At 51.2% G+C, this 27,470-nt stretch overlaps 1 protein-coding gene across 3 annotated transcripts in view; it reads right to left on the reverse strand.

Annotated features, from left to right (window-relative positions):
• The window catches only part of Wnk2 (WNK lysine deficient protein kinase 2), a 109,210-nt gene extending 82,175 nt beyond the window's left edge, over positions 1-27,035 (reverse strand). For all 3 annotated transcript variants that reach the window (XM_035441537.1, XM_035441536.1, XM_035441535.1), the window contains exon 1: positions 26,352-27,035. In XM_035441537.1, coding sequence (XP_035297428.1) covers positions 26,352-27,035 — 684 coding nt within the window. The remainder of the gene's footprint in view (positions 1-26,351) is intronic.
• Between the last annotated feature and the right edge of the window lie 435 nt (positions 27,036-27,470).

The following is a 27,470-nucleotide window of genomic DNA, read 5'->3' on the forward strand; positions in this document are numbered from 1 at the left end:
GCCATCGTTCTGACTCCTGGACAGAAGGATGGTCCACACTTATCACTGCTCATCCTCTGAGAACTGTATGGCCACAAATAAAACACACACGTGGATAATGAACACTTGAAATGAGGCTAGTCAAACCAAGAGGAGGCTAGAAACAGTGTGGTTTCAAAAGAATTTCTTGGGCTGGAGATACGGTTCCCTGGGAGAGCACTTGCCACAGGTGTGCACGATCCTGGGTCCAATGTCCAGCATCACAAAAGCAGGGAGGGGAGACTTTCTTTCTTTTTTTCTTTTTCTTTTTCTTTTTTTTTTTTTTTTTTTTTTTTTTTTTTTTTTGGTTTTTCAAGACAGGGTTTCTCTGTATAGCTTTAGAGCCTATCCTGGCACTCGCTCTGGAGACCAGGCTGGCCTCGAACTCACAGAGATCCGCCTGCCTCTGCCTCCTGAGTGCTGGGATTAAAGGTGTGTGCCACCAACGCCCGGCGGGGATACTTTCTTAACTCCGCTCAATAATTTCATGTTGATTATATGTTTAGAAGTGAATATTTTGGGTGTATATAGCTAAAAGCATTCTACATGTTCCTTTTATGCCTTTAATGTGGTCATTACCCTGAGAATTACACTTACAGCTCCAACCCCAGGTCCACAGGATGATGCTTCCTTCATCAGAGTTTTAACATGAGGAGGCTGAGGTGCTGGGCTTACAACAGCCTACCGGGGCGGAGAAGACAAAGCCAGAACTCAGGACCTCTCAAAGAATGGGTCCTTGGTAAACACGCAGTCTTTCAGATCTGCCCTTCCAAAGTCCTGCAGTTAGGAAAGTGTGTACAACAGAGGTTGAGCTGCTGCCTTCAACAGTTCAATTCCAGGCTGGATTAAAATGACAGTTGCTTATTCTAACCCTCTAGAAGCAAAAGGAAATCTCTAAAAAAGATAAAGTCAGCCAGTCCTGGCAGGACAGGCCTGCAATCCCAGAACACTGGAGGTCGAAGCAGGGGCATCAGAGGCATCAGGAGCTCAGGGGTATCCTTGGCTACCAAAAAAAGTACACAGTTAACCTGAGCACATGAGACCCTGTCTCACTCAAAGAGAGGGCTTGTGAGATAGACCACCCAGAGCTTTAGTTTGTCCACATTTTTAAACAGATCAATAATAAACGACCATACAGAGGAACAAGACCAACTGACAAAAACAAAAGAAAAAATAGTAATAATAATCCCAAATAATGGACACAGACTTCAAAAAGAACCAAGATTAGGGGCTGGAGAAGATATCTTAGTGTATATGGGATTGCTATACTCAAGAAAATATAGAAATGTAATCATATCATCAGAACTAAGACCTGTAGAAAAGGAATCTAAAAATCTAGAACTAGAAACTGAAATTCAGAACTCAATACATAGTTTTCACACAGATTTAGGTGAGGACAGAAATAGCAGCCTGGAAGGTAAGCCATAGAAAACACTCAGATTGGGACTGAGGTGATGATGAGGTAAAGTGTTGTCTCTACAAGCATGGAGACCAGAGTTTGGATTCCCCAGAACCCATGTAAAAGTTGGTGGGCATGGTGACCCACCTGCAATCCCAGAGTGTGGGAAGCAGAGACTGGGCACCCCCAGAGCAAGCTGGCTTTCCAAATGTGGTGGTTTAAATGAAAATGACCCCATGGGTTCATGGGAAGGGGCACTATTAGGAGGTGTGGCCTTGGAGTGGGTGTGGTCTTGTTAAATGAAGTGTGTGTGTGGGCTTTGAGGTTTCGAATCCTCAAACCAGACCCAGTGTCTCTCTCTGCCTGCTGCCTATGGATCCAGATGTAGACCTCTCAGCTCCTTCTCCAGCACCATGTCTGGTGCCATGCTTCCCACCATGACAATAATGGACTAAACCTCTGAACTGTAAACCAGCCCCAACTAAATGTTTTCCTTTATAAGAGTTACAGGGGTCATGGTGTCTCTTCACAGCAATAGAAACCCTAGGACACCAGACTAAGCCAAAACAGAGAATTCTGGGTCTATGAGAAACTGAGACTTACTATATAAGTTGGAGAGTAATCAAGGAAGACATCCAACATCAGCTCAGGCCTTCACACACACATACATACATACACAAACACACACACAACACACACACACACACACACACACACATGCACGCACATATACATACACACACGCGTGCACAAAAGAGAAAGAAAAGACATAGATTGAAATCTGGACAGAAATATACAAAAAAAAAATGACTTAGAAGACAGTGGGAAATGTCCAGTTAATGGGTTTCTGGAAGTAGGAAGCAGAAAAAATATAACCAAAGAAATATCTAAAAATCAATGCTCTCTGATTTCCAAAAGAAAAGAATCCATAAATTAAAAAAACATATATAAACCAAGTAGACTAAATAAAAAGAACATCACACTGGAGCACAATGCATTTAAAATTTCAAAAAATAAAAAAATCAGACCCAAAAAGATAACCTTGGGTCAGGCAATGGTAGCACAAGCTTTTAATCCCAGCACTAGGGAGGCAGAAGCAGGTGGATCTCTGTAAGTTTCAGGCCAGCCTGATCTACAGAGGGAGTTCCAGGATGGCCAGGAACTGGAGTTCCAGTTCCAGACACAGAGAAACCCTGTCTTGAAAAAACAAACAAAAATGAATAAAGATGTTTTAGACACGGACATTGCTGACAAAGGGATCCTAAACGGGATACAAGGAGAGGTCTTCAGGTAAAGAACAAACAGTCTCTGCTGGACCTGCAGGAAAAGATTAGAACGCAATGGAAAGGACAAGCACAGTAGCCATTGGAAATTAATACTGAATACATAAGAGAGCAAAGATGTCACATGAGATACCGGACAGGTGTGGACAGCTGCAGGAGGAGCGGTGAGCAGTGGCTTACTTAGAAAAGCTCGAGGCCCTGAGTTCTGTCACCAGAACCCACATGACAATCGAGATGAATATTGCTGGCCCTGGTGATGGTGGTGCAAACGCCTTTAATCCCAGTACTAGAGAGGCAGAGACAGGTGGATCTCTGTAAGTTTGAGGCCAGCCTGGTCTCCAGAACGAGTGCCAGGGTTTCTACACAGAGAAACCCTGTCTCAAAAACTAAAAAAAAAAAAAAGCATGTGGCAGATTAAATTACCTAACAATATCCCCAAAAGCCTGGGAGGTTCCCAGAAAGTGTGAGTTTATACCAAGCCTTACAAGGTTCTGGAAATACAGTGTAATTATCCCCAGTGTAACTGGGGAAAAAAAAGAAAGAAGAAAAAAAAACCATAATGACAGATGCACAACAAACTAAGTGCAAACTCAAAACTTCCTGGAGCCCAACGCCCCAAAAACTGCTTGTCTAATTAAAGGGCATCCAGGCCTGTGAAGACAAAGTGGTTGTGAAGATTGCCGCTGCGAGCATGTGCAAGCATGTGATGATATAATGACCCCCAAATTGCACAGACACAATGAATGAGATGAGATGGCAGATGAAATCAGCATTGCCTCTCAGAGCCACCAGCCAATTACCCTGCTGTACTAAATTGCCCAGCTTTAGCACTCGCCTTCCCCAGGGCAGGCCCAGAGCAGAAACACGGACATCCGTATTGCTCCAGCCATCTCTGGAAAGCTAGGGCATGGTTCCCTCCTTCAGATGCAGAGTAACTGCACACGTGCTATAGAGCTGGACTTAACCTATGTCCCCTTCCTGGAAGGAGGTTGGTACCTGAGTGACAACAGACCTCCAACTGGACCTGAGACTCTGCAAAGTGCTGCTCCTCCTTCGGCTAGGTCATTTCACATTCTGATATCCAGGAGCAAAACTCTCAGTCTAACTATGCTGTGACTGCATGCTGGAAAACTCAATGTCCCTTCCCCTGTGCCTTATTTCTCTCTCAGTATAAACAGTTACTTAAGGTCATGCGTGATGGGACGGCCATGCATGTGGGGGGCCCACAAAGTGACCTGGAGATAGAACTCTGCCCTCAGGGCTTGGCCCTGTGTGCAAGCTGATGCTGGTCCCACTTGGAGAAACAAGATTCAGACAGACTCAACAGCAGGTGTCAAGTCAGAACCTGAGCCCCTCCCTACAAACTCACTCCAGCTGCCTGCACCACACTGTGACAAGACAGTCCAGAGGTCTGTGTGCACCACATTCTCAGAGGCTTGGAGCGCTATTCCTGGTTGAAATGTCACAGTCGGGGGCCATCACCACCAAGTACATACAGGGCGCAGTGTCCACAAGGTCAGCACAGGGAAGTCTCCTGGGACCCGGGACTGCAGGGGCCGTCCTCAATCATTAAGACCTGTTAAACAGGAGGAATGTCACATCAAGCCCAATGAATGAATGCAGAGAACCTTTCTTTACCCGTTGTTGGCTTTACTCTGTCTGACGCACACAGGGACCCAGGAAGAGAGCCCAAGATCTTTCCATTTCCTCATTCCCTACAGGGTCTCGGGTGCCTCTCACAACTGAAGCATGAGAATAAACATGAGTCAGTGAATGAAGAGACAGCGAGTGAAGGAGCCACTGTAGAGAGAGGCAAGAGGCAAGAGAGAGTGGACAGAGATGAGACGGGTAACTGAATGCCAAAGAGGTGGCTGGGCGAGTGAATGCAGAACGAGGGAATGAATGACGGAAGAGCAGATAAACTGAGTAAGGATGGACAAGGGACTGTGTAAATGAACCAGCAGGTGAATGAATGAATGAATGAATGAATGAATGAATGGGTGGATGAGTGTGTGAATGCAGTTGAGTGAATGAATAGCAAATGAATAAGTAACTGACAGAATAAGAAGGCGAGTGGGTGGTGACTGAGAGAAGCTGTAGCGCCCAGCCCCCTCCCAACATACCCTCAGGCAACCACAGACTGAGTTTAGAATCAGCACCTAGACCCCAGATTCCTCTCCTTGGAATTTCCCAAAACCTGCAAATGAAGGTTCTATAGAACACTAGGCAGCCGTACAGGCTGGAGCCTCCACAGCGTCCCACCTGTTCTGCATCCCAAGTACTATCCTACACACACACACACACACACACACCACACAACTCACGCCTCATGGCATATGTCACATACCAGGGCTTCTTAGCCCATTTCCAACTGAGAAATTGTTATGTGACTCCAGAAGTGTGGTATGTAAAATGGATCTACAAATCTTTTACATTGGCTGAAAAACAAGTCATAAAAAATTTTTTTTAAAACAATTCTTTGTAGGCCAGAGAGATGGTCCAGTTGCACAGGCTAGAGGACTTGAGTTAGAGGACTTGGGTGCCCAGAACCCAAGTAAAAGCCAGGCATGGCCATGAATATGTGTCATCCCGGTGCTGGGGAAGCAGAGACGGCCAACTCCCTGGGGCTCACTGGTCAGCCTACCCAAATCAGTGAGCTCCAGGTTCAGTGGATGATCTTGTGTCAAAAATAAGGTACAGAATGACTTAGAAAGACTCCTGACGTAGACCTCTGGCCCACACACATGCAGATACACAAACAAGATTGCATGTACCCCCACATGAATACACATACAGACACACGAATACCAGGACACCTCACACACACATGAACATGCATCTATAACACACAGTCCCAAAATTCTTTGGTTGGTATATCTCTGTACATAGTGTGTGTATATGTATGTATGTGTATACACACACACACATATATATACATATATATTATTTTTTATTTAAAAGAACAACTCTTCATACTAATGAGATGGGTGCTTATTTATTTTCACACACAGAATTAAATCTTGGCTGAAAATTTGATGCAACAAGGGATAGAACATCTTCAGCATTTTTTTGTTTTTGTTTTGTTTTGTTTCGTTTTGTTTTGTTTTGTTTTTTCCCAAGACAAGATTTCTCTGTAGCTTTGGAGGCTGTCCTGGAACTTGCTCTGTAGACCAGGCTGACCTCAAACTCACAGAGATCCACCTGCCTCTACCTCCCAAGTATTAGGATTAAAGGTGTGTGCTACCACCGCCCAGCCTCATCTTTAGCGTTTTTCATAGCAGATATTTGATTTTATAATTGTCAATGCTGAGAATGCCAGTTCACTTAACTCCACAGTCCAACATGGCAGAAGTGTGTTTAAAACCCTTTCAGAAAACTGTTGGAAATCCTACCCCAGGGTGAAGTCAAAATTTACCAAATGGTTGTGATTTGGTTTTGTTTTGTTTTGTTTTGTTTTTTTGTCCTCCAAAACTCTTATCAGTAACACAAACAGCATTTTTTCCTTTTTGTTTTGTGTTTTCAGTGTGACAAGGTCTTCAGTAGCCTGTGCTACACTGTGTCCCTATGAGAGCAAAAGATTTTATACCACAGGAAAAGCCCTGCAGCTCACGACCACAGTTGTGAACTGAGGGATTTCAGTCAGGGTTTGCTGGAGTCCCCAGCATGTGAACAGGGCAAAGCTGCTTGACACACGGGCAAGGGCTGCCAGGAGTACCTGGGACTCATGTGCTTGGTTTCGAATTAATTTTCGCCACTTCATGTTCAGAAAACTGTAATTGTTGCCAAAATTTTCCCAATGCAGTCGGTCACATCTGCATGAGTCCACTGCCCAGTTCAAGAAGCTTGATCAAATGTCACATGTCACATTCTGTGTCACAGCACAACACTTTTATGTCACAGCACACAACAGCACATATCTGGCTGCAGCCCTGGATTGCATACCACACATCAGGTTACGTCATCACCTCCTCAAGCACAGTTAGCTTCACTTTTATGGTAAAATCAAATCTTTGGTATGATTTGGCAAAAATCAGAGGAGAGGTAAAGTCACTTGTTGCCAAGCCTGGTGACCTGAGTTCAATCCCCTAGCTCTATAATCAACTCCTGTAAACTGTTCTCTGACCTCTACATGCACACACACTCACAAAATAAGTAAATAAATGTGTAAATGTAATTTTAAAGAATTCAAAGACTTGGTCTGTAGGCACTCACTCTACTCCACCTTCACCTGAGGGGTCCAGAGGAAGACCGCACTGCCCAGGCTAGCTGCAGACCCTGTGGTTGGACACAAGGGCCCTCCTTCTGTGGCAATGCAAGTTATCCCTTGATCTAAGCACAACCCATTGGTAGGAACAAACCAACACCAAGAGGTCCCACAGGTTGTTCTCAGCTGAGGTCCCCAAGGCTTGAAGCTGACTACAGAGTCTGCTTCCAGGGAGAGGAGACCAAGGGTGGCCCTGAAGCCACCATGACCTACCACATTCTCCAGGCCACTGGCAGCAAAGTACAGTAGGGTTCAGTCAGGTCATCATCTATCTGTCTGTCCACATTCCAAGCGGCAATGGACACGAGAACCAGCGAGTCCTGACCCGGGCTCAGGTTCATCCTCCACTGTGGGGGGTGGGGGGGTGCACAACTGAGGTAACAAACGCATGTTCTACAGCTGTTCAGCCCATCCCACCTGAAACAGACCTGGCCTCTTGGCCAGTTTCCCCAGATCAGAGACCTTCACACACCTGTCTGCTCTCTAGAGCTTTCTCCTGGAGACCATTGGAAAGAAAAAAAGCTATTTCCAAGGGGCCACATTTTGCAGCCAGGCTGCTGCAGCCTTGAGTAGGTGAAGCTGAGAAACCCTGCACCAGGCTCCTCCAGAACCACAACCACTGCAGACTCCGTGAGTGAGTGGGAGCAGCTCACCAAACATGTGTGAACAACAACACAGAGCACACACCACAGGGAGAGGATCCAGCTCAATGTCCAGACACGTGGGCAGGAGTCCTCACTTTTGACAATGAGGCCAATGTATTTCCTCTACTGTTTTCAAAAGTATTTCTCAGAAAATTATAAAGTATCAGGTAATGTTAACACAAAAATGCCACCTGCAGAAGATAACTTCCCATCCTTACATGGTGTGGGGGTGAGGGGGGAAGCCTGGGCAAAGACATGACATCTCCAAAGCAAGCATACACTCACCTGGGACTGTCACTCCGGGCTCATCGGGGAAAACCTTCAGGCATCATGCTGTTCTATGTCTTGCCTGGGAATTGTCCCCATAGTGATACTTACAATAGCAGCATGAACAGACATCCAAGAGGGCCCAGCAGAGAACTGAAAGAGGACCATGGGACCCTCATGATGCCCCTGGATGGGGAGGCAGACGGTGAGCATGAAGGTGCAATGCAAGCTTCACACAGAAAAGCAAAGTCACAGCCAAGCTTCCCTGAACACATGGGGCTTCTCTCCCACGTTTCACCAATTCTCTACCATCTGCAAACTTTGGTGAAATCTAAGACAGCACCTGGTGAGCGGGGGAGCAAGTGTCCTCCGGTGCCTTGGGAGTGTGAGGACCCAGGCCATGACCCAGGCAGCAGAGGACTGTTTACAGCAAGACTATTTTCATTTCCACGGCAAGGTTACCATGGAGTTTAATTCCTCAAGTGCTCCCTTTGGCATCTGCTCTATAAATGGCTTCGGGTTTGTACCAATATACTCACTGGAGAGAGAATTGCAATTTCTGTGAAGCGTGACCGCCTCTCCCAAAGTTTCCGCCACCTGTCAGGCTACTCCTGGAGGAGCTGAAAGGGAGGGGCTGGCCTCATCTGCCATGAGCACAGACTGAGCACCTGCTTCATGCTGAATGGATTGTGAAAGGCAGGGGACATGCCCCGTGAGGATACTGAGCTGCAGATCACCTCCCTATGGAGGAATTGCAGGCAAAGACAAGACGAACCCATCCCTCTGCAATCAGAGGGCATCACCTGAGCTAAGGGTCTTAGCACAAGAATGAAGGTCTACAGGCCCTGGCTGCCAACAAGGGGTGAATGTGAGCTCTGCCAGATACTTCTATTTCCTGATCTGTTTGAGGCTGCCTTCAGTAACTTGTTGCCCAGGCCCTCAATTAGCTCCTCATTTGGCTAGTCTTCCTGATTTGGACAATCCATGTATGGACAGCGTCTTGGGTTTAGGGAGGGTCTAGGAAAAGGTTGAGTTGGTGCTGTGAACATCCATTCTATTCCAGAAGAATAAGAGACAGACACACTAAGTCAAACACAGCCATATCACAGCTCACTGCTGCCCCCCAACCCCCACCCCCACCCCAGGATGCACCGTTCTTTCCTCCCAGGCTTCTACAACAGTCAGCTGCTACCACACAACATCTACCAGGGAGATGAGGATGGGAGACCCAAAGTGAGACCCAGTACAGACTCTCCATGTTTCTCCAGGCGGCACAGCCCTTTTGTACACCTTCCATCCACAGGGCACAGCAGCATAGTGGACTATGATTGGGGCCACCTACTTGGGGGGTGGGCACCCATGCATCCATCTAGGACCTTATAGGACATGTCACCTATTTCCCATCAGCCACAAGGCCACCATCCTCACAATGAACTGAGCGGTCATTAGCTGAGCGGTCACTAGCACCTCGGAAGAAGAGAGGAACCAAGGTGGTCTCACTTTGCCCAGAGTCCCCCAGGCCAGGGAACAGGGAGACTGGAGGGTCCCCAGGCCCATTGGCCCGCATACAGGCTCAATCACTTGTTGGTGGCTCAAAGGCACCACATGACATCCCTTCTTTTCTTGGTCCACCTGTCAAAACTTCCACCAATACAGGATCTCAAAGGAGTGGCCTGCAGAAATGACTTCCTGGCAGGGGACAAGCAGCAGCACCACACAGAGCATGCCTCTAGGAGCCCTGCAAAAGAGCAACTCTGAGACCTGCCTTCCTTGTAAGATGCCATTCTTCACATCACAAGTGTCCTAATCTGTGAAACGGGCCATGACCCAAGGCTGTGGTTGCTCCAGGGATCAGACCCCACCCTGGTGCCTCTTTTCACCAATATGCACCCAGGTTCTCTGACGTATCTGGGGCCCAAGACCTGCTTTCCAAAATATACCCGTATCAACCTTGGAGGCCAGGCCTTCACAGGACACACACACACACACACACACACACACACACACACACACACACACACACACAGACACACACACGGCTCCAAGACCAGGTGCCCCAAAATCAAGATGCCTCCAGCACTGCCCCAGCTCTGTGCCACTCAGAGTAAAAGTCAACACCAAAGATAAAATAAAATCCCTCAGCGGTGCCAAAAATACCTCCCCACGGGATGAGACTCAGCGGGCGCCAGCTTCCACAGCAGCAACTGTTGCTATGGAGACCAGGCTCCAGACAGGCCGCAGGGAGGGCCAGAGGGACAGAGAGGAGGCTAGGGAGGGACAGAGAAGGGCTGGCCAGGGCAGTTGGGGGATAGCAGGGGAGGGGAGTCAGCATGTTTGACAGGAGTGGGAGAGGCCTGGACTCCACAGCTGAAGGGGTCAGAGAGGAAGTCAGTGGGGCACTCACTATATGGAAAGGGAGCTAGCTGGAGAGTACAGAGGAGGTTGGCCCTCAGGCAGTCTCCCCAAGTGACAAAGGTAGAGCCTGAATGTCAGTCTTGGTCCATCACAGTCATCCATTCTGCAAACACAGGGTTTCATCCATCTTCATCACAGCTGCACCACCAATCACCCCCCATTCCCAGCGAGGCCAAAGGGTGCAGTGGCCAGCCTGCACAACATGCTGAGAGCCCCGACCCTGAAAAGGGTGGTCCCCACAGACCTCTCTCAACCATGGCTTGTAGCTATTCCCTAAACACTGGTATAAATGATCTGCTAATGAAGCTGTGGGGAATTGGCTCAGCACTGATCTGATAGCCAAGTTGCAGGATGGAAGGACCAGCACAATACTTACCTGTTAGCATACTTCAGACTATAGCCTAGCAGATCAGGCTTCTCTTAGACACCCCGCTTCCTTACCCACCAAGCCTGGCCTAACCTGGCCTAACCTGTCCTGATTTGATCTCTGCCTAAGGCAGGATCACAGCTCTGCAGCCCTGGGAGAACTGGAGGGAAAGTGGACTAAGTTAGCCAGCTCCTTAGCCCTGCAGCTCTGCTACACTGGCCAAGCACACCTGACACATGCTGTGCCCTCCTAGTGGCACTCTATGGGCCCAGACATGCTGCCACTCCTAGCCCATGTCACAGAGCACCTGCATTTACCCATCATCCTCTCCGCTACACTCAGACCTCAGGCTCAGGGAAGGTACCTACCTGACTTCTGGGAGGTTGTCTTGGCTCTTGTACCTTCCCTGTGCCAGGCCTCTGGCACTTCCTACATACTTGCTGGACAAACAGGACTTACTGTGCATTTACATAGAGTCCTGAATCCTCAAGCAGCTAAGTTAGCAAAGGACACTCTAGACTCCCAATCTGAGTCAGATGGAAGCCCTGTACCCAACCTACTGACCAAGGACACTACTGCCATGACCAGGCTGGGAGACTGGAGCCTCAGCCCCCACTCTAGCACTGTGTACCAGGACATGGCCCTGACAGCTGCCATTTGAACACCAGCTTGGACACCTGGCAAATGCCATCAGACATGGTGCTTGGGGACAAGGGCACAGTCCCCATAGGACCAGCCAAGAACTGCCTCTACCATGAGCCCCAACACTACTCAGCCTGCAGAACTGCAGCACCTCCTCCAACTGTGAGTGTCTGCCAAGAATAGCTTGAGCGCACCTTGATGTCCGCTGAGCGGGGAGGCCACGCCGGCTGCACTGACCATTCACAATCACAGCTTTGACCCTTGTGATTCAGCCTCCACCAGGAAGCCTGCCAAAGACCCACCCGCAGATGAGAGAAAACACGCAGAGGCTTTTGTCTAAAGGCTGTCAGCCGTGCAAATATTCACCCTCCCACCACAGAGCCCCAGGGCCCCCAAGTAGTTCCTGCTCCTCCCAAATGCATAGTGTCCCCTAAGCCCACGGGGCAGGTGGCCCCTCCATAAAGCTTCTTCAAAGGTCTCCTCATTACCACGGAAGCACCCCAAGGCAGGACTTAGCCCCAAGGAAGCATACATACATACATGTGTGCACATATGACCAAGCAGGGTTGTCCACACATACAGCTGCATAGGAGGTCAGGAGGAGCCACAGAGAAAGGCACCAGCCCTGTATATCGCTAAGGGCCTATGCTGTACTCAAGTCACCACTTTTCCTAAGCCTGACCCTGTGGCCAAGGCCAAGTACAGTCAGAAGGATGAGAGCCTGAGCCAGATTCAGCTCCTTACCACCCGGTCAGCACTCCAGGTGGAAAGCTGGCAGCCACCACTGTTCACCCTGGCAGGCAGAGGGGCTCTTCTCTGGCCTGGGGTGAACAGACACAAAGAACCTGCCTGAAAACCATCCACAAGCCATCAGGGAAGCAGCCAGTGAGACTGGAACGTTCCAATGTCACCATCTCACTCCCCTGCAGGGAACAGAGCAGGTCTTTGTCTTTCTATCACTGCGGTCATCAAATATTTACAGAGGCTGACAGGCCATTTCAGACAGGCCAGAAATGAACCTCCCAGGCTCTTCCTAACGCAAGGGGAGACAGAGCTGGGGAAGGGGTGCAGTAAACACAGAAATGCAGGGAGCCACTGGGAGGAGAAGGGGGCACTCCAGCAGGTGCTGTCTCTGGGCCTCAGCCAACATCTCACCTGGGGCTTAGGTCCTAGTTATCAGGTGAAGGTAGCCAGGGCTATCAGCCAGTTGGGCAGGTACTCTGGCCCTGCTCTTATGAGTTCTGCTACAGAAAGGAAGTAACAAGGGCATGAGCCACCTGAAGAGAGCACTCAGAGGGAGCACCTCCACAAAAAGTTCCTGCAGCACTTGCTCCCCAATCTGTTACAGATGTCCTTTTTCTTCTAGGGAGACCACCCTAGGAACACTTTTTCTTTTGAGGGAGGGGAGGCAGGCACAGGGCCTTGTGTATCCCAGGTTGGCCTCATACTCATCATGTAGCCAAGAATGACATTGACCTTCTGATCCACCTGCTTCTACTTCTTGGGTGCCAGGATTACAAGTATACACACTACACCTGGTTTAGTCCACGCTAGAGAAATGAGCCCAGGACTTCACTCATGCTAGCACACACTCTGTCAACTGAATTACAGACCTAGCACCTACCATCCACTTTCACCATGAACTTTAAAAGATGAACTTTCATTTCCAGATGGGATAGGCTATATGGGCCACCGCCACACCTAACCCCAACTCCACAAAGAAGGGCAAATGGTAGGACAAACTTCAAACCCCTGCTAGTGTCACAGTGAATAATAACTTCCTGTACCCACCCCTATGTTACCTTAACTTGTCCATATGAAACTACCTACAAATGAAGTATCACCTCCACTCCTGAGACAGAGGTCCACATACAGCACCTACCACACCTGTGAGCCAGTACAGCAGGCCAGCAAGCAGGAGGGGACCCTCTTCCCGCCTCCAAGCACAGCATTAGTGGGGCTTGGCTTCCTGGAGACAAAGGTGCCCACATGGGCGCAGCAGGCAACAGTTCTCAGCATCTTCTCTTGGCCCCAAAGTCCCTCAGTAGCTAAAGCAACCTCACTCAGCAATGATCTATTAGCTCTGGTACTTGGCCAGCCCCTGACATTGTGTCAAAGACTTGGGGATCGCAGGGCTTCTAAAACCCTACCCCAAGGGTGAGGGGGACAGTGACATACACCTGTCCCTCCTCACTCCCCTCCACAGCTTTGTGTTTCCCACCCTTCTTCCAAAAGGGCCAAATTCTCTCCTCTGCTGAAACCGTTAAAGAAACACCCATGCCTGTCCAAAGCAATGCTGGCAGCTCACTGCTAACTGGCCCAGCAAGATGGTCTCCTGATGTAAAGATGGCATGGTACCTCACAATACACCCTGACTGCCAGAAGCACAAACCCTGCTGCCAAAAGAAGGTAATGGAGTCCACGGGTTGGGCTCGGGCAAGGGAACAGGAGATACATTGAAACCCTGAAGGCATGAGAACAGTTGGGAGGTACCCCACCCCAAACTCTAGACATTAGCCATCTTCTCGGGGGCACAGCCAGGCAGAGACTATACCCCAAAACATGAGGAAACTCTCCTGGTGTCTCAGGTCCACACAAAGACAGTAGTCCCAGGCCCAGCCTGGAAGAGTACAGAAGTTTGGGTGAATTAGAAGGACAGAGGTAGGGGCTAATCAGAGTCTCTGCCCACCCCTGGCCCCCCAGCAGGGGGACAACAGGTAGGGCTGACCCAGGCACAACTGACAATGTACTGGACCTATGCCCATATTTCTCAACCCGCCTGAGGAGGGAGGTGGGGCTCGGGTGGGTGGAGATGGCCCTGCGTAGTTGGTGAGAACTCTGTGTAGGTCAGCAAAGATGCAGTAAGCATGACCCTGAAAGACTTCCCACAAGGATGGTATCAGACAACCATCACACATCAGGGCAAGGAAGGAGGTCGTAGGCTCCATATCATGTCCCCTCCCTACAGAGAGCCCCTCTTGGTCATCACTCTCTGTTAGGGTGTCATCCCAAAGAAGCAGGTCCTGGGAAGACAGAAGAGGAACAGCTCAAGACATACTCTGCCCTGATGCAGGTGGGCCAGGAATCCTGTGAAGTCACAGGAGTTCTGCCAGTAGTCAGTGGACAGTAATAGGTTGATCTCTTATCCAGGCCTCCTAACCGGGAGCTCAGAGTGCCAGGAGGCTAGGGAGTCCTAGCAGCACCAAGTTTTAACTTAGAACAGAGTGGCTCCCGAACAGCAGCAGGCTACTGCCCAGTATCTTCAGGCTTCATCACAGTCCTGGGCTCAAGGCAGGTGCCTGAATTAAGACTGAACAACCATCCTGACAACCCTCTGCTTCCCCCTCAGAAGGGAAAATGGAAGGCCTCCCTGATGGGAGCTGTTCAGTCTCCAGAGTACAGGGCGTCCATGGGTGTCAGGGCAGCTATTTCTGGGCTAGAAGCACTCATGTCTCTGCAGGGACAGCAGCTTGGCCAGCCCTGTGACCTGCACGTGCAGCACCCCGTGGCAGCTGCTCCAGAGACATACAATCCAATCCCACGGGCAGAAACACCACACAGAACCAGCAGAGTCTCTGTACAGACCACTGTCCAGAATCTTGGAAGACAACACCGAAAGGCTAACTGGTGGTAACAAAGGGGCAAAGGGTTGTTCTAGACCAGCCGTTCACAACCTGTGGGTCTTGACCCTTTGGGGGTCAACTGACCCTTTCATGGGGGGTTGCATATCAGATATTATGCATATCAACTATTTACATTACAACTCATAACAGGGGCGAAATTACAGTTATCAAGTAGCAACAAAATAATTTTATGGTTGGGGGGGGTCCTACAACATGAGGAACTGTATTAAAGGGTCACAGAATTAAGACGGTTGAGAACCACTGTTGTAGATTAAAATAGATGTACACACAAATACTACACAAGTTTCTTCACTGACGAGGTTCCAGGTGCAAACAGGGAACCCAGAGAGATCATGAGAATCACAAAGCTACACACCAGACACATCTAACAGATCCACCCACCTGGGCCCTGGGCGTGACCTGCAGAGGCTCTGTGGGGACCTGTCCCTGTTCCTGTCAGGAAATGTTTGCTGAAGTAATCAGGGAGGAACCCAAAGTGGGTCAGACAAAACGCACACAAATGCAGCGACGGAGACTATAAGCACCCAGCTTCTAACTCCACTCTGCCAGTAGCTAGGGATTTTCAAAACCTAAAAGTTTGAGGGAAATGCAAACTGGACCGCTAGGAGGAGGGAAAGGCGGTAATGGGGCCCAGACGGGGTGAAGAACAAGGAGCTGGACATGTGGGAGAGAGCAAGCAGCCTCGGTGCCTGCAGATGCCCACAGGGGACAGGCATGGATAAGGCCAGCCAGGCAAGCTAGCAGGTGGGCTGCTCTGTGTGGGACCTACCCAGGCAGATGAGGGCTCCTTTGCACACAGCACCAACCCTCCCCTAGAGAGAGAAATTACTCCACAGCCTGGGCATCCAGGGTACTCAGCCTCAAGTTACAGATGAAAAACGACTGCAAATCAAGCCTTTCCCAGACACCCCTGTAGCAGTGAAGGCCACAGACCCTCTTGCAGCCAGAAAGATCAAAGAAGATACCTATAAATACTTTTCTTTACGAATTAAAACACCAAAGCTACACAGAGAAACTGTGTCTCAAACAAAAAATATTCAAACACAAGCCAGGTGTAGTGTCTTGTATAGTGGCACGCACCTTTAATCCCAGCACTTGGAAGAGGCAGGTGGATCTCTGTGAGCTTGAGGACAGCCTCATCTATAAAGTCGAGTTCCAGGACAGCCAGGGCTGTTATGCAAAGAAACCTCCCCCACCCCCAAAAAAATAAATAGGGTCAAATATCAGCGTGGATGAAGAGAGCTAAAGAGAAAAGAAATGTCTTATGCCCCCTACCAACACTGCTGAGCTGCCCCTGGGGCTGTTCATGTGGCTCTCTCTAGATTTCAGATGCTGGGCATGCTAGGATGGCGTGCAGGTGGCTCGCAGTTGAAAGTCTTCACAACCCATTCACAAGCATACACACTGAGAGCCAGGCTCGAAGGGACAGTGGAGGGAGGTGGTCCTTCCAGGACATCCGGCCTGAGACACACAGGGGTCACAGGGCCAAGACAGGCTTGGTACATCTAGCTCCACATGCTGTCAACAGCACCGCTGGAGCATGCAGGACAGCCCACACTTGCAGCGGTGCAGGAAGTATGAGAATACCTCCCCACCCTGGCCACCGGAGCCCCTGCAGACAGAGGAAAGGTGGAGGTTAGCCACCCTCCCCCATTCGGCACAGCACTTCACAGCACAGTAGGCATTTTAAAGGCCCTGAGAACTTCTGCAGTAGGAATGTCTGGCTGACCCAGCACCTCCCAAGTCTCTCTCTGCAGCCACACTTTGAACACACGCAAGACATTCGAGCAACAGAGATTCTACGGGCCACGCAGTCCAACGCACTGCTCTGCCAAATGACCTTTCACAGGACCCTGCCAGCTGAGCCTTTCTCACATCCGAAAATAGTCTTCATGATAGAGGGGCTCCTAGGTGGGTCTCAGCACCCAAGAAAGTTCCCATCAAACCCAAGCCTCTTCCCTTTCCTTCCTGCCTACGACCATGCTCAGCTTAGCTGATACGTCCAGGTCCTGTAGGACAGAGGCCTGGGCCAAGGGCTCCCTGCTGAAGAAACCCCTGGAGCCACCCTGAGCAAAGCCTCCAGGACTGCAGGCAGAGACTCTCACCACCTTCCCTCTCCCTCGGGTGGGGACCATGCTCCTGGCCATAACAACATTGATGGCCAGAGTCTCTTAGGACACAGCTGGCCCTCAGAAACCTGGGTGAGGGCCACAGCCTGCTTGAGACAGCCCCTGACCCAAGGCTGCCTGCTGGTCCAAGGAGCCCAATCCTGCCCTTCCCTGCCTCCCCAGAGAAGAGGTGAACTACACTCTCTAGAAACATCTTCTCAGGACCAGGACAGCATCCCTGAGTCAGAAGGAACCAGGGAACAGCAGAAGCCCTCAACAGCAACAAATCAAGAGAGACACCCTGTGTACGTGCAGTGCACCAGAAAGTAAAACACACAATCAAGGCGGCTGGGCCTGCTGGATAATAAGTGGCTTTTTATTTCTGGGGCATTTTTTGGTGGAGTGAGGCTCCTCTCTCTTCATAAGCACTGTTTCGTGGAAAAGTTCTGGGTTATGGAAGGATGGAGTTCCCCGTGCTGGAAAATTTCCACAGGTATGGCACACTTATTACAAGCAACAAGCCAAAATAGACATGTCATTATTCCCTGGAGACAATGGTCAAGGCTGCCGGTTCAGTCAGTGCCGAACACCCTGTACCCTCAGACGAGCCACAGACATCACTGTCACACAGAATAGCCTCACAATGTTCGGACTGTCCCTCCCCATTCCTGCTTGAATGGTTATTTTACCTCCATGACTTTGCCTTCTTGGTTAAGTTTATTTTTTTTAATTATTTACTAGGAGGAGGCACACATGAAGAGGTCAGAGGTCAGAAGTTTCAGGAGTCAGTTTTCTCCCTACATTTGGGTGCCTTCACCTGCTGAGCCATCTTGCCAGCCTTGGTTTTGCCTTTTAGAGCACGAATGCAGTTCTTTCATTTAGCACCGACACATCTCCACTGGTGTGGTGTACTCAGCACAGGCCAGCTTCTTCATTCCCCTTCCCCGTCTTACAGCTCTGCTCTTTTTAGTGCTGAGTAGTACTCCATTTTCTGGATATACCACAAAACCTACTCATCTACTGGAGGATATCTTGGGTGCTTCTGCGTTTTAACACTTCCAAATGAAGCTGTTACCAATATTGATGTACAGGTTTCTAATGTGGGGGTGTGACTTTCGATGCTTTGAGACCGAGTAAATGCTAAGAGGAAGATTGCTGGGCCACCACTCTGTTCCCAGCTGTGATGAGGGAGCCCTCCAGATGCTCCATGTACTCATTGGCATCTGGTGTTGTCAGCTGTTCTGGCTTTGGCCATTCTAATAGGGGTTCGAATTGGGGCTTAAGTTGGCATCTCCCTGGCAACACACAATGCTAAACATAATCTCATGCTTATTGGCCATAGGAACATCCTCTTAGGCCTTTCACCTACTTTTTTTCATTTTTATTAATCCTTTAAATTTATTTATTGGTTTATTGAGAGTTTTTCTGTGTAGCCTTAACTGTCCTGCAACTCACTCCGTACACCAGGATGGCCTTGAACACACACAGACCAGCCTGTCTCTGCCTCCCGAGCGTGCCACCAACACCCGGCTATTCTTTTTTAATCTGGTTATTTTCTTGCTGCTGAGTTCTGAAAACTTCTTTGTGTGTTTTGGGTTCCTTTATCAGAGGCATTGGTCAATATTTTCTTCCATTCTGTAGCTGGTCATCATCCTCTTGACTGTGTCTTTCACAGACAAGATTTTAATTTCAATAAAGCTCAGCTTATCAATTATTTGTCATGGATTGTGTCTTAGGTGCTGCATCAAGGTCACTGCCAAAACCAAGGTCACCTAGGCTTCTGCCTAGCTTCTGAGCATTTTGGACTTAGATGTGATGCTTTTTAGGCTAGTCTTCAGAAGGGCATGCGCTCTGGGACCTGTGTGGTTTACTAAAATGTGTGTGTTCTTTCTTTACCTTTTGTTTTGTTTTGCTTGTGTCCTTTTGCAGAGCTGAGATGGATCCTAGTGCCTCACTCAAACAAGTGCTATGCTGAGCTGCAGCCGTGGGTTTGAAGGTCTACCTGCCCCAGCACCATTTGTTGAAAAGCCTCTCACTACTCCATTAAAAGGGCTCCTTTATCAGAGTCATCACCTTTCTTCGTGTGGGTCTTCTGGGCTCTCTCTACTATTCTTTTGATCTGTCTGCCCTTCTCCCAAGACCACACTATCTTGATCGCTTCTCTTTCATTATTTTCCATAGTTCTCATATATATTTGTTGTAGGATATTTGCACACTGTGTGAAGATGTGTTGCTGTGATTGGTGTAACAACAAGCTGAGTGTCCAATAGCTAGGCAGGAGGAATAGGCAGGACTTCCATGCAGAGAAACAAACAGGGAAGAATCATCTAAGCACATGAATTTATGCCAGTGAGACGCCAACGAGACATGGAGGGAGCTGGACATACAGAATGAAAGAAAGGCAAAAAGCCACATGGTAAAATGTAGATTAATAGATGCAGGTTAATTTATGTTATAAGAGCTAGTGGGACAAGCCTAAGCTAAAGCCAGGCTTTCATAATTAATAAGTCTCCATGTCATTATATGGGAGCTGGCTGGCAGGACAGGGAAAGACTTGCTCCATATATTTAATGAACTCTAGCTTGAAAGTAGTAATCCAATAGTCTGGGGACCAGGAACAAAACTGAACTTCGAAATGCTGGGAAGCAGGGAGTTTGCAGCCACCCTGCCTCTTAGGCAGAAGCCTCGGCCGTGGGGTATCAGTGGCCATATCCAGGTCCTGACTTGCCTTTTGAAACTCCAGCTGCTGGGTTTCATGCCCTGGCCCTTATCTTCAACTTGGATGATAAGGCTGGTACAACCCAGTGCCCCAGGCTCTGGGGCTCCCCCACCCCCAGGTGGGAACTGGGGCTCAGCCCTGCCAGGATCAACTCATCGCCACAGCTACAAACTGATGTTTACTACACAGGTGGGATAAGGGCCACGGCAGGTCATTCCAAATGATTTATAGGATGCGATTCTGAGAGTTGGCCAGCATCATCCCCCTACCCCAAGGTAAAAACACTAAGGCTCTCTCAATGGCAGGTCCCCACCAGATGGCAAGGTCCCCCACATACACACACAGCACCCCTGTGTACGGGGCCAGAATCTTTGGTGGTATATCTTACCTGGCTATGCGCTCCCAGAGCCCCCTTTCTAGCACTGCTCAGTGCAGCACTTGCTTGAGGCCCTAGAATCCACCTCAGCTCTGCAAAGAGACACAAGAGTTGCACCACAGCCTCTGGCCCAGAGTAGACCACAAAGGAGACCACACAGCCTAAACCTCCACTGGACCAGGTCAAGTTCTCCTCCATCACTACAGTAACCTGGGGCCCTGTGCACTCACACTGGACACATTGCAGCCTCGGCCCAAAGCCAGGTCCAAGCCACAAGCCCTAAGAGACACCCACAGAGCACAGAAGAACCACAAGTAAGACTGAACTTTCTGGAAGGTGAGCAGCCGACTCTGAACACGCCAAACAGCCCAGTACTGCTCAGACTATGAACTTGTCTTAGATTCCTGGCTGGCAAAACAGAAGACTGGAGAATGACAACAGAGGTCACGGTATACGTCCTTATTGTGACTTAGCACATGAAGTGAGGGAGCACTCCCCCTCCTGTATGACTCAATGGACAGAACTTGCACCTGACCTGGGGGACCCACCAGGCAAGGCTGGGGCTCCAGGAACCTCCCTTCTGGCCTGGCCTCCACTAGAGCTCAGACCCCCGCCTCATGCTCCATAGCTGCGTCCACACCTAAAGCTCCCAAAGGCAGGTTCTGCCAGCGAAACTGTGTTGTATCCTGCTGGTCCAGCCCCCGCCACGCTCTCCCACCTTCTCCGCCTTCAGATCGATCGAGCACTCTCTAACACAATCGAGTACACCAGAGTCGACCCTCCATCCCACCCTACTCTCCCTGGCTCCCTGCCACGTACTCTTGCCCTCTCCTCTGCTCAGAACACCCCAGACGAAAGTCCTGGCCACACATCCAGGCTGCCCTTGAGGCCCATCTGCCTGCCTCCCCATCTATACAAGGGTTCCTCCATCTGTTCTGGCCCCAGCCTCAGGGCCTTTACACAGCCCCAGTGCAAATGACTCCCTTCTCTCTCCCACAAGTCTTTTAAGTCCCCACCACAGCATTCTCTGATCTGCAGACATTTATCTGTGTCTCCTGGAAGCATGATCTGATCTGTTCGCTAGGGTACTCCCAGGCATGGAACCAGGGGCCAGGCTGAACAAAAGCCCATCTGACCAATGAGCATGAAAGCCTGCACTGCTCACCAGGTCAACCAGATCCTTTAGGAACAGTGGCTCTCAACCTTCCTAATGCTGTGACCCTTTAATACAGTTTCTCATGTTGTAATGACCCCAGCCATAAAATTATTTCATTGCTACTTCACAACTGTAACTTTGCTACTGTTACGAATTGTAATGTAAATATCTGATGTCATGGGGATCTTCATCCATAGGTTGAGAACCACTGTTCTAGACCATCACCTTCCCTTTTCTTGAGGTTATCTTCTGGGTAGCAACTCATCCACAGAGCCCTGCCCTACCTGGCACCCTGGAAGCATGGAGTTTCAAAGCCTGCCTGTCTTCACATGGTCAAGTACTCAGGAGCCATCCTTGACTGAGATGTCTCTTGACCCTGCAGTCACCAGTCTGATCGTCAGCGACAGCACACCCCACCCAAGCTCTGAGGCTGTTCCCAGTTCATGGCCCAGCCAATCACACGTCACCTTGAACTCCTCCAGCCCTCAGTGCCCCCTCCCCAAGTCCCCATCTGGCCTGTCTGCTATCCCAGTAACTACCTTTAGGTTGCCTAGGCCTCGGTCTTAGCTCTGGACACCCTGCCCATGTTTAACATGAGAAAAATCCAGCACTCAGCAAATGCCCTGTAAGGAACATGCACACAGAACATGGAGAGACATATGGCTATCTTCACAGAAAGTTCCAGGCCAATGCCATGGGAAGAAGACCTAGCTGCCTCACAGACATCTGGGTAACCAGAGCTGTAGAAACACCAGCTCAAGGACAGCAGGTCAAACAAACTGCAAATGCCATTTTACCCTCATGTGTGAGATGGGTCCTCAATGGAACTGAGAACAGAAACAGCCACTGTGCCTGAGGCACATGGAGATCTGGCCTTAAATCAGACTCAGCTGAGCCTCTGAGAACCCCCTCAGGCTTACACTCATCTGTAGAAGTACCTGACTCTACGGTGTGCCCCCCCCCACACACACACCTCAGGAATGACAGCTGAAGCCTGGACTGTTATCATAGCTGACCACATGGCTCACCACACACACCCCATGACACCACTCAGGAGTGAGGATAGGGGGAGGGGCCCAAGTGTGGGTGCCCACATCTCCACACCTGATGGGAAAGCCATACCCACAGGCCATTCAGGCAGCCAGAGCCAACCTTTCCACCAACCAAACCAAGACTGCGGTCAGCATGCATGAAGGAAGTGAGTTCAGCGCTAACACAGACCAGTTGTCAATTATAGCTCTTTGAACGAAATTAGGTACTCAAGGGGATTAAAAAACAAAAAAGAGAGGAAGGCAGCCAGGTGACCGCCAGCCAAATCAGGCCATGCTGTCTCAGAGTGTCCTCTCCTACAAGCACTATTGCCTGCTGGGACTGTGGCTCACTGCCTCCTGTCCCCACACCATGGGGCCAGGGATGAGAGCAGGTAAGGTAGCAGCCAGGCCTCCTATATAAGGTCACAGCATGACCCTGGGGGCTCTCTCCACCCTGGGCCTGAGACTTCCATCTCACCTAGGTGCCATGAAGGCAGAGAGAACCCTTTGAGAAGTCTCAGGGGCACTTGAGTTGGCTTCCAAGGCCTAAGTCACACAGGATGACCCATTGAGTGATACCTGCTCCTAGCACTGGCATCTGAGGACATAGGTCATCTGGCTAGAGCATGAGGTGAGGACATCCGGCTCTTCTAGAAGAGCACTGTTGCCCATTACACAGCAGCAGGACCCACTTAGAGACTGGAGGACCCTGAGGCTGTCTCCTCCACGCTCAGCAAGAAAGGCTCAGGCAGCACTGAGATGCACAGCCTCCGCCCCCACACTTCCTGCTTAGGCTTCAAACCGTTCTGCTATGGGAAAACTGGGCTTGCCCAGGACCAAGGACTGAGCACCTTCACCTTGTGGATGGGCCCACACCTGGCTCAGGGCCGCACCTGGGAGACTGTTCCCTCCCTGCAATAACAAAACACAAGCAGAACTTCTGTAGCAGACAGAGGTACAGAGCAGGGGATACCGAGTTCCCTGAACGCAGGGAGAAAGATGAGCAGGGAGGATTCTGGGCATGTTTTTGCTTACTCTGTTGCCACTGTAAGGCGGTCTGCTAGCAGGAGTAAAGGTGCGTTCAAAGGATAGACGACAGGATGAAATATTTAAGTGCCCCCCACCCCCAGTTTAAAAAAATAAAATAAAAACAATTTAGGCTCAGCTGGGCACAGTTTAGAAGGTGGGCCATCCTCCTGCCCTTGATGTGGAACAAGTACACACTGCTCTCCCTGTCAAACCTTTCAACACGGAGTCACTAAAGGGAACCCAGTGTCCTAAGCTACTCACAAGGCCTGTGACTGTGTTGATTCCGCCCCTTGGCACAGAACCCTGGAAAGAGACTTCAAGCAGTTTACCACAGTGGAGGCCACACTAGGCCCACCACCAAGGGTGAGAAAAGGAAGCAGCCACTCAGCAGGCACCTGAGTAAACAGACCAAAGCCCTCTGGGTGTCCAGAGAGGGTAGTGGAGGCTAACCTCCCTGGAGGAAAACAAAGTCCTGACAAACCCTCCCTTCATCATGCCACCCAGAATCCAGGAACCCTCCCCAACAGTTGGAAACACTGGAGACTTCAGAGGTTCAGGAAGAACCCAGTACATGGTGGATAAACAAGACTCCCTCTTGGGTCCAAAGCCAGGAAACCTACATAACCTGCTGGGGTCCTCTGCATATGATGGGTGGGGATCCCAACTCCACCCAGAACAAGAACTCGGGGTCCCCCCTCCTCCTAGCCTGTGCCCTGATCTGAGTATCTATAGAATCACTGCTGCTCCACTATCTCCTCGACCCAGGACACCACACAGGGGCCTCTGGGTGGACCTATCCCATGGCCCAGTCAGGCTTCTGCCATCCTTCCAGGTTCTGTGACATTCAGGCACCTCTTGGTTGGTATCATGCAGTCACTCAATGGTCCTATCATCAATATGACTTGTGATGTGGAGGCTCTCACCCAGAGGGCTCTACGCTGGTCCAGACCCCTGTCATATGAACTTTCCCAGGGTGGACCAGATAGAGGAAGGTAAAGCCCATATAATGCATTGCAGCCTGAGCCAAACATGAACAGTACCTCTCACTGAAGGAGGTGTGAGGACAGTTTCCCTGTCTACTGGGGGACTCCAGTCTCCCCAAGGAGCAAAACTAAAGTCCAGAAGCTACCCCACTTTTACCTAGACGCCTGGCCAGAGGCCAGGTCCCACCCTCTGCTGCCCCGCCCACAAGGTCAGACTGACTTGTCTTGCCCTAATGGGAAGGGGAATTAACAAGAGTCCCAGGCCTCTGCAATGTCTCAGCCAGATAGGCAGGTGTGGACTATGGAAGTCTGTCTCACATCAGTGTGCCATAGCACCACTGCTCTGTCCTCTACCCTCAGTGACATTCCATAGTAGCAGCACCAGCAGGTGCTCAGAGAGCTACACTGGTCATCTGGCAGGAGCAGGAAAGTGGGGAGCCAAGAATCGTGCCATTCTCCAGAATGGAGAATCTTCTCCCCTTCCCGGATCCTCTCCTCTGTGCCTCTTCAGGTAGCAGGAGCACTGGGCAAACTCTAGATCCTGGGCCATAGACCTTGTTCCCCACCAGCCACACCCATTCTGCACCATCAAGGCTGCCTCTCTGCAAGGTCTAGGATATGCCAGGCAAAAGATGGATGTGATTCTCATAGGAGCCAAGAGGGAGAAACTCAACTCCTGATGAAAGTTGCCAAAGGACACCACTGACCCTCTCACGCAAAGCCGTATTTTCCTACGAGAGCCAAAGGGGAGTGAGGAGACCAGACCTTTGAAGCTCTCTGTCTCTGAAGGGCTGATAACAGGTCAACAACTCCAAAATGAGCCAGCTTGTGCATACATGCAGAGCACCCTGCAGGTGCTGAGAACACAGCATCTGGATCCCATTTCTGGGCCCAAAGTGCAGGCATCCTGCAGTGGATGGCAGCCTGGCACCCAGTTCACCCAGGCTCGCCCAGGAGGCATCAGCCCTGGAAGGCCAGCTAACTTTACAGGCCAGCCGGGTAGGCTTACACCTCCAGCCAGCACTTTCCCAGTTGGCCCCTGCCTGACAGCTGCCCCTCCCTCCCAGAAAGGGAGGGCCTGTAAACACCCCTTGTGACAGGAGCTGCCTCCTCTTCCAAGGCTGGCCCCAGGACGGCTAGGGTTGCATTTATATAATCTTCAGGGCCAGGGCTGACACAGCTAACGTGAGGGCAAGGTTATGAAAAATGCATGCTGAGCCTCTGCTTCCAAAATGAAAGAGAAAAAGAGACAGAACCAGAGATAGAAATGGAAGGGAAAAAAGGGGGTGGGGAAGAGGGGGGAGGGGAGGGAGGTAGGGAGAGGGAGAGGGAAAGGGGGGGAGAGAGAGAGAAAGAGAGAGAGAGAGAGAGAGAGAGAGAGCAGGCATTTTTCACGGTTTTCACTCATACATCTAAATTGTGAACAAACCAGGCTCTTGGAACACAAGGAGGCTGCTGACAGGGCTTCCAGGCCTTGGTCAGCAGGGCCCCAAGGGCCCACCAAGCATCACTCCTGAGTCAGAGGAAGCCCTTGCAGGCATCTGCAGCCATCACACCTACATCTTATAGGGTTCAGGAAGATGCTAATTTGAGGACAGCTGGGAGCTTCCAGGCCACCTAGAAAAGAGCCCAGGCACAGCCTTCTCTCTCACCTACCTCCAGTCTCTACTGAGTCAATAAAAGTGGGTTCTGAGGCCCTATAAGGAGCAGGAGCTGACAGAACGAACCTCCATTGCCCACTCCAGTGCCTCTCACTGAGAGCACAATTGGGCACTGCACAAAGACAGCCTTGACCTCCAAAATGACAAGCCTCAACCTGTGCACAGGTCCAGAAACAGCACCAACAGGGTATCCATACACATGGCTATGCCCTGCCGGACACCCACACGAAAGGTGACACATACCAGCCACCACCATCCCCAGAGCTGCCTAAAGCCCTGCGCCAGAGCAAGGACACACCCAAGGACGCATCTGCTGACAGCCCACCTGTGGGCACCGACCCTCACCTGCAGTTCACACCATGCCACCTCCACCCAGGTCTCCGTGTCCAGCCCCTTGTAGACCGTCTTGAAGGAGCCTCGGCCCAGCTCGATGTCGAACTTGAGGAAGCGGCCGTCCAGGGAGGTGGCCACGGCCTTGAGGTCGTCCTCATCGTCCTCCTCCACCTCAGGCTCATCCTTGCGTGCGCGCCCGGGCTCGGGCTTCGCCTCGGTGGCTCCAGCGATCTCCCGTGTTGGGGCTGGCGCCTCCTCCTCCTGCCGCGGGCCGCCGTCGGGGACCGGCTCTGCTGCGGCTGAGGCGGTGGTGGGATCCGGGCTGGGCTCCTGCGTGCCAGCTCGCTCCGGACCGGGGTCCGAGGGGGCACCGGGAGAGTCGGATGGTGCTGCGGGCGCGGCAGGCGCGGGCGCGGCGGGGCGGCCCCGGGCGCGCTCCGCGATGAGGCGGCGCGTCTTGCAGAGTAGAAGCACCCGGCGCTGCAGGGGCTGCGGGGGCTGCGAGCTCGGCGTCTCGGCTGCCTCCAGGCCCGGCGGCTCCTCCTGGTCCGACTCCACCACGCTGCGCCGCAGGAAGCGCTGGGGCCCGAGCCGCGCCGCCCTCGCCCGCGGCTCCGCCATGCCCGCCGACCCCGCGCCGCGCCCGGCCTCCATCAGCGCGCCGGGGGCGTCTCGGCGGCCGCCATCGTGGTCCATCTCTGCGGGCCAAGGACACACGGGCCCCGCGTGAGCGCCAGCCCCGCCGCACCTGCCTGGGCCGCGGGATGAGACAGCGCCGCCCCTGGGCCCGCGCCCTGCCCAGCCCAGCCCGCCGCAGAAGTGGCCTGCCGGGAGGTCCCCCCGCGGGCTCCGGGGAGCGGGGCTGCAGACCGGACCCCAAGACGTGGGTGGCAAGGGGATGCCCTGCTCTTCTCAGCCCCGAGCCGCGAACACGGCCTGTTTCGAGCTATCCCGGGGACTCCAGGAGGGACGACCTGCTAGGTGTCCCTGAGGGCCCACGGCAGCTACAGAAGGGCTACGGAGGCTGGAGAAAGGGGTCAAGGCCAGCCCGGGAGCGACCCTGCAGCAGGGCTGTCCCGCGGGCGGCTGCGGAGGGGACAGGGAGGCCCGGGGCAGGGGGAAGCATCGGCT

The sequence above is a fragment of the Cricetulus griseus genome, chromosome 3, assembly GCF_003668045.3.
Source record: "Cricetulus griseus strain 17A/GY chromosome 3, alternate assembly CriGri-PICRH-1.0, whole genome shotgun sequence".
In the NCBI taxonomy this organism is placed as follows: domain Eukaryota; kingdom Metazoa; phylum Chordata; class Mammalia; order Rodentia; family Cricetidae; genus Cricetulus; species Cricetulus griseus.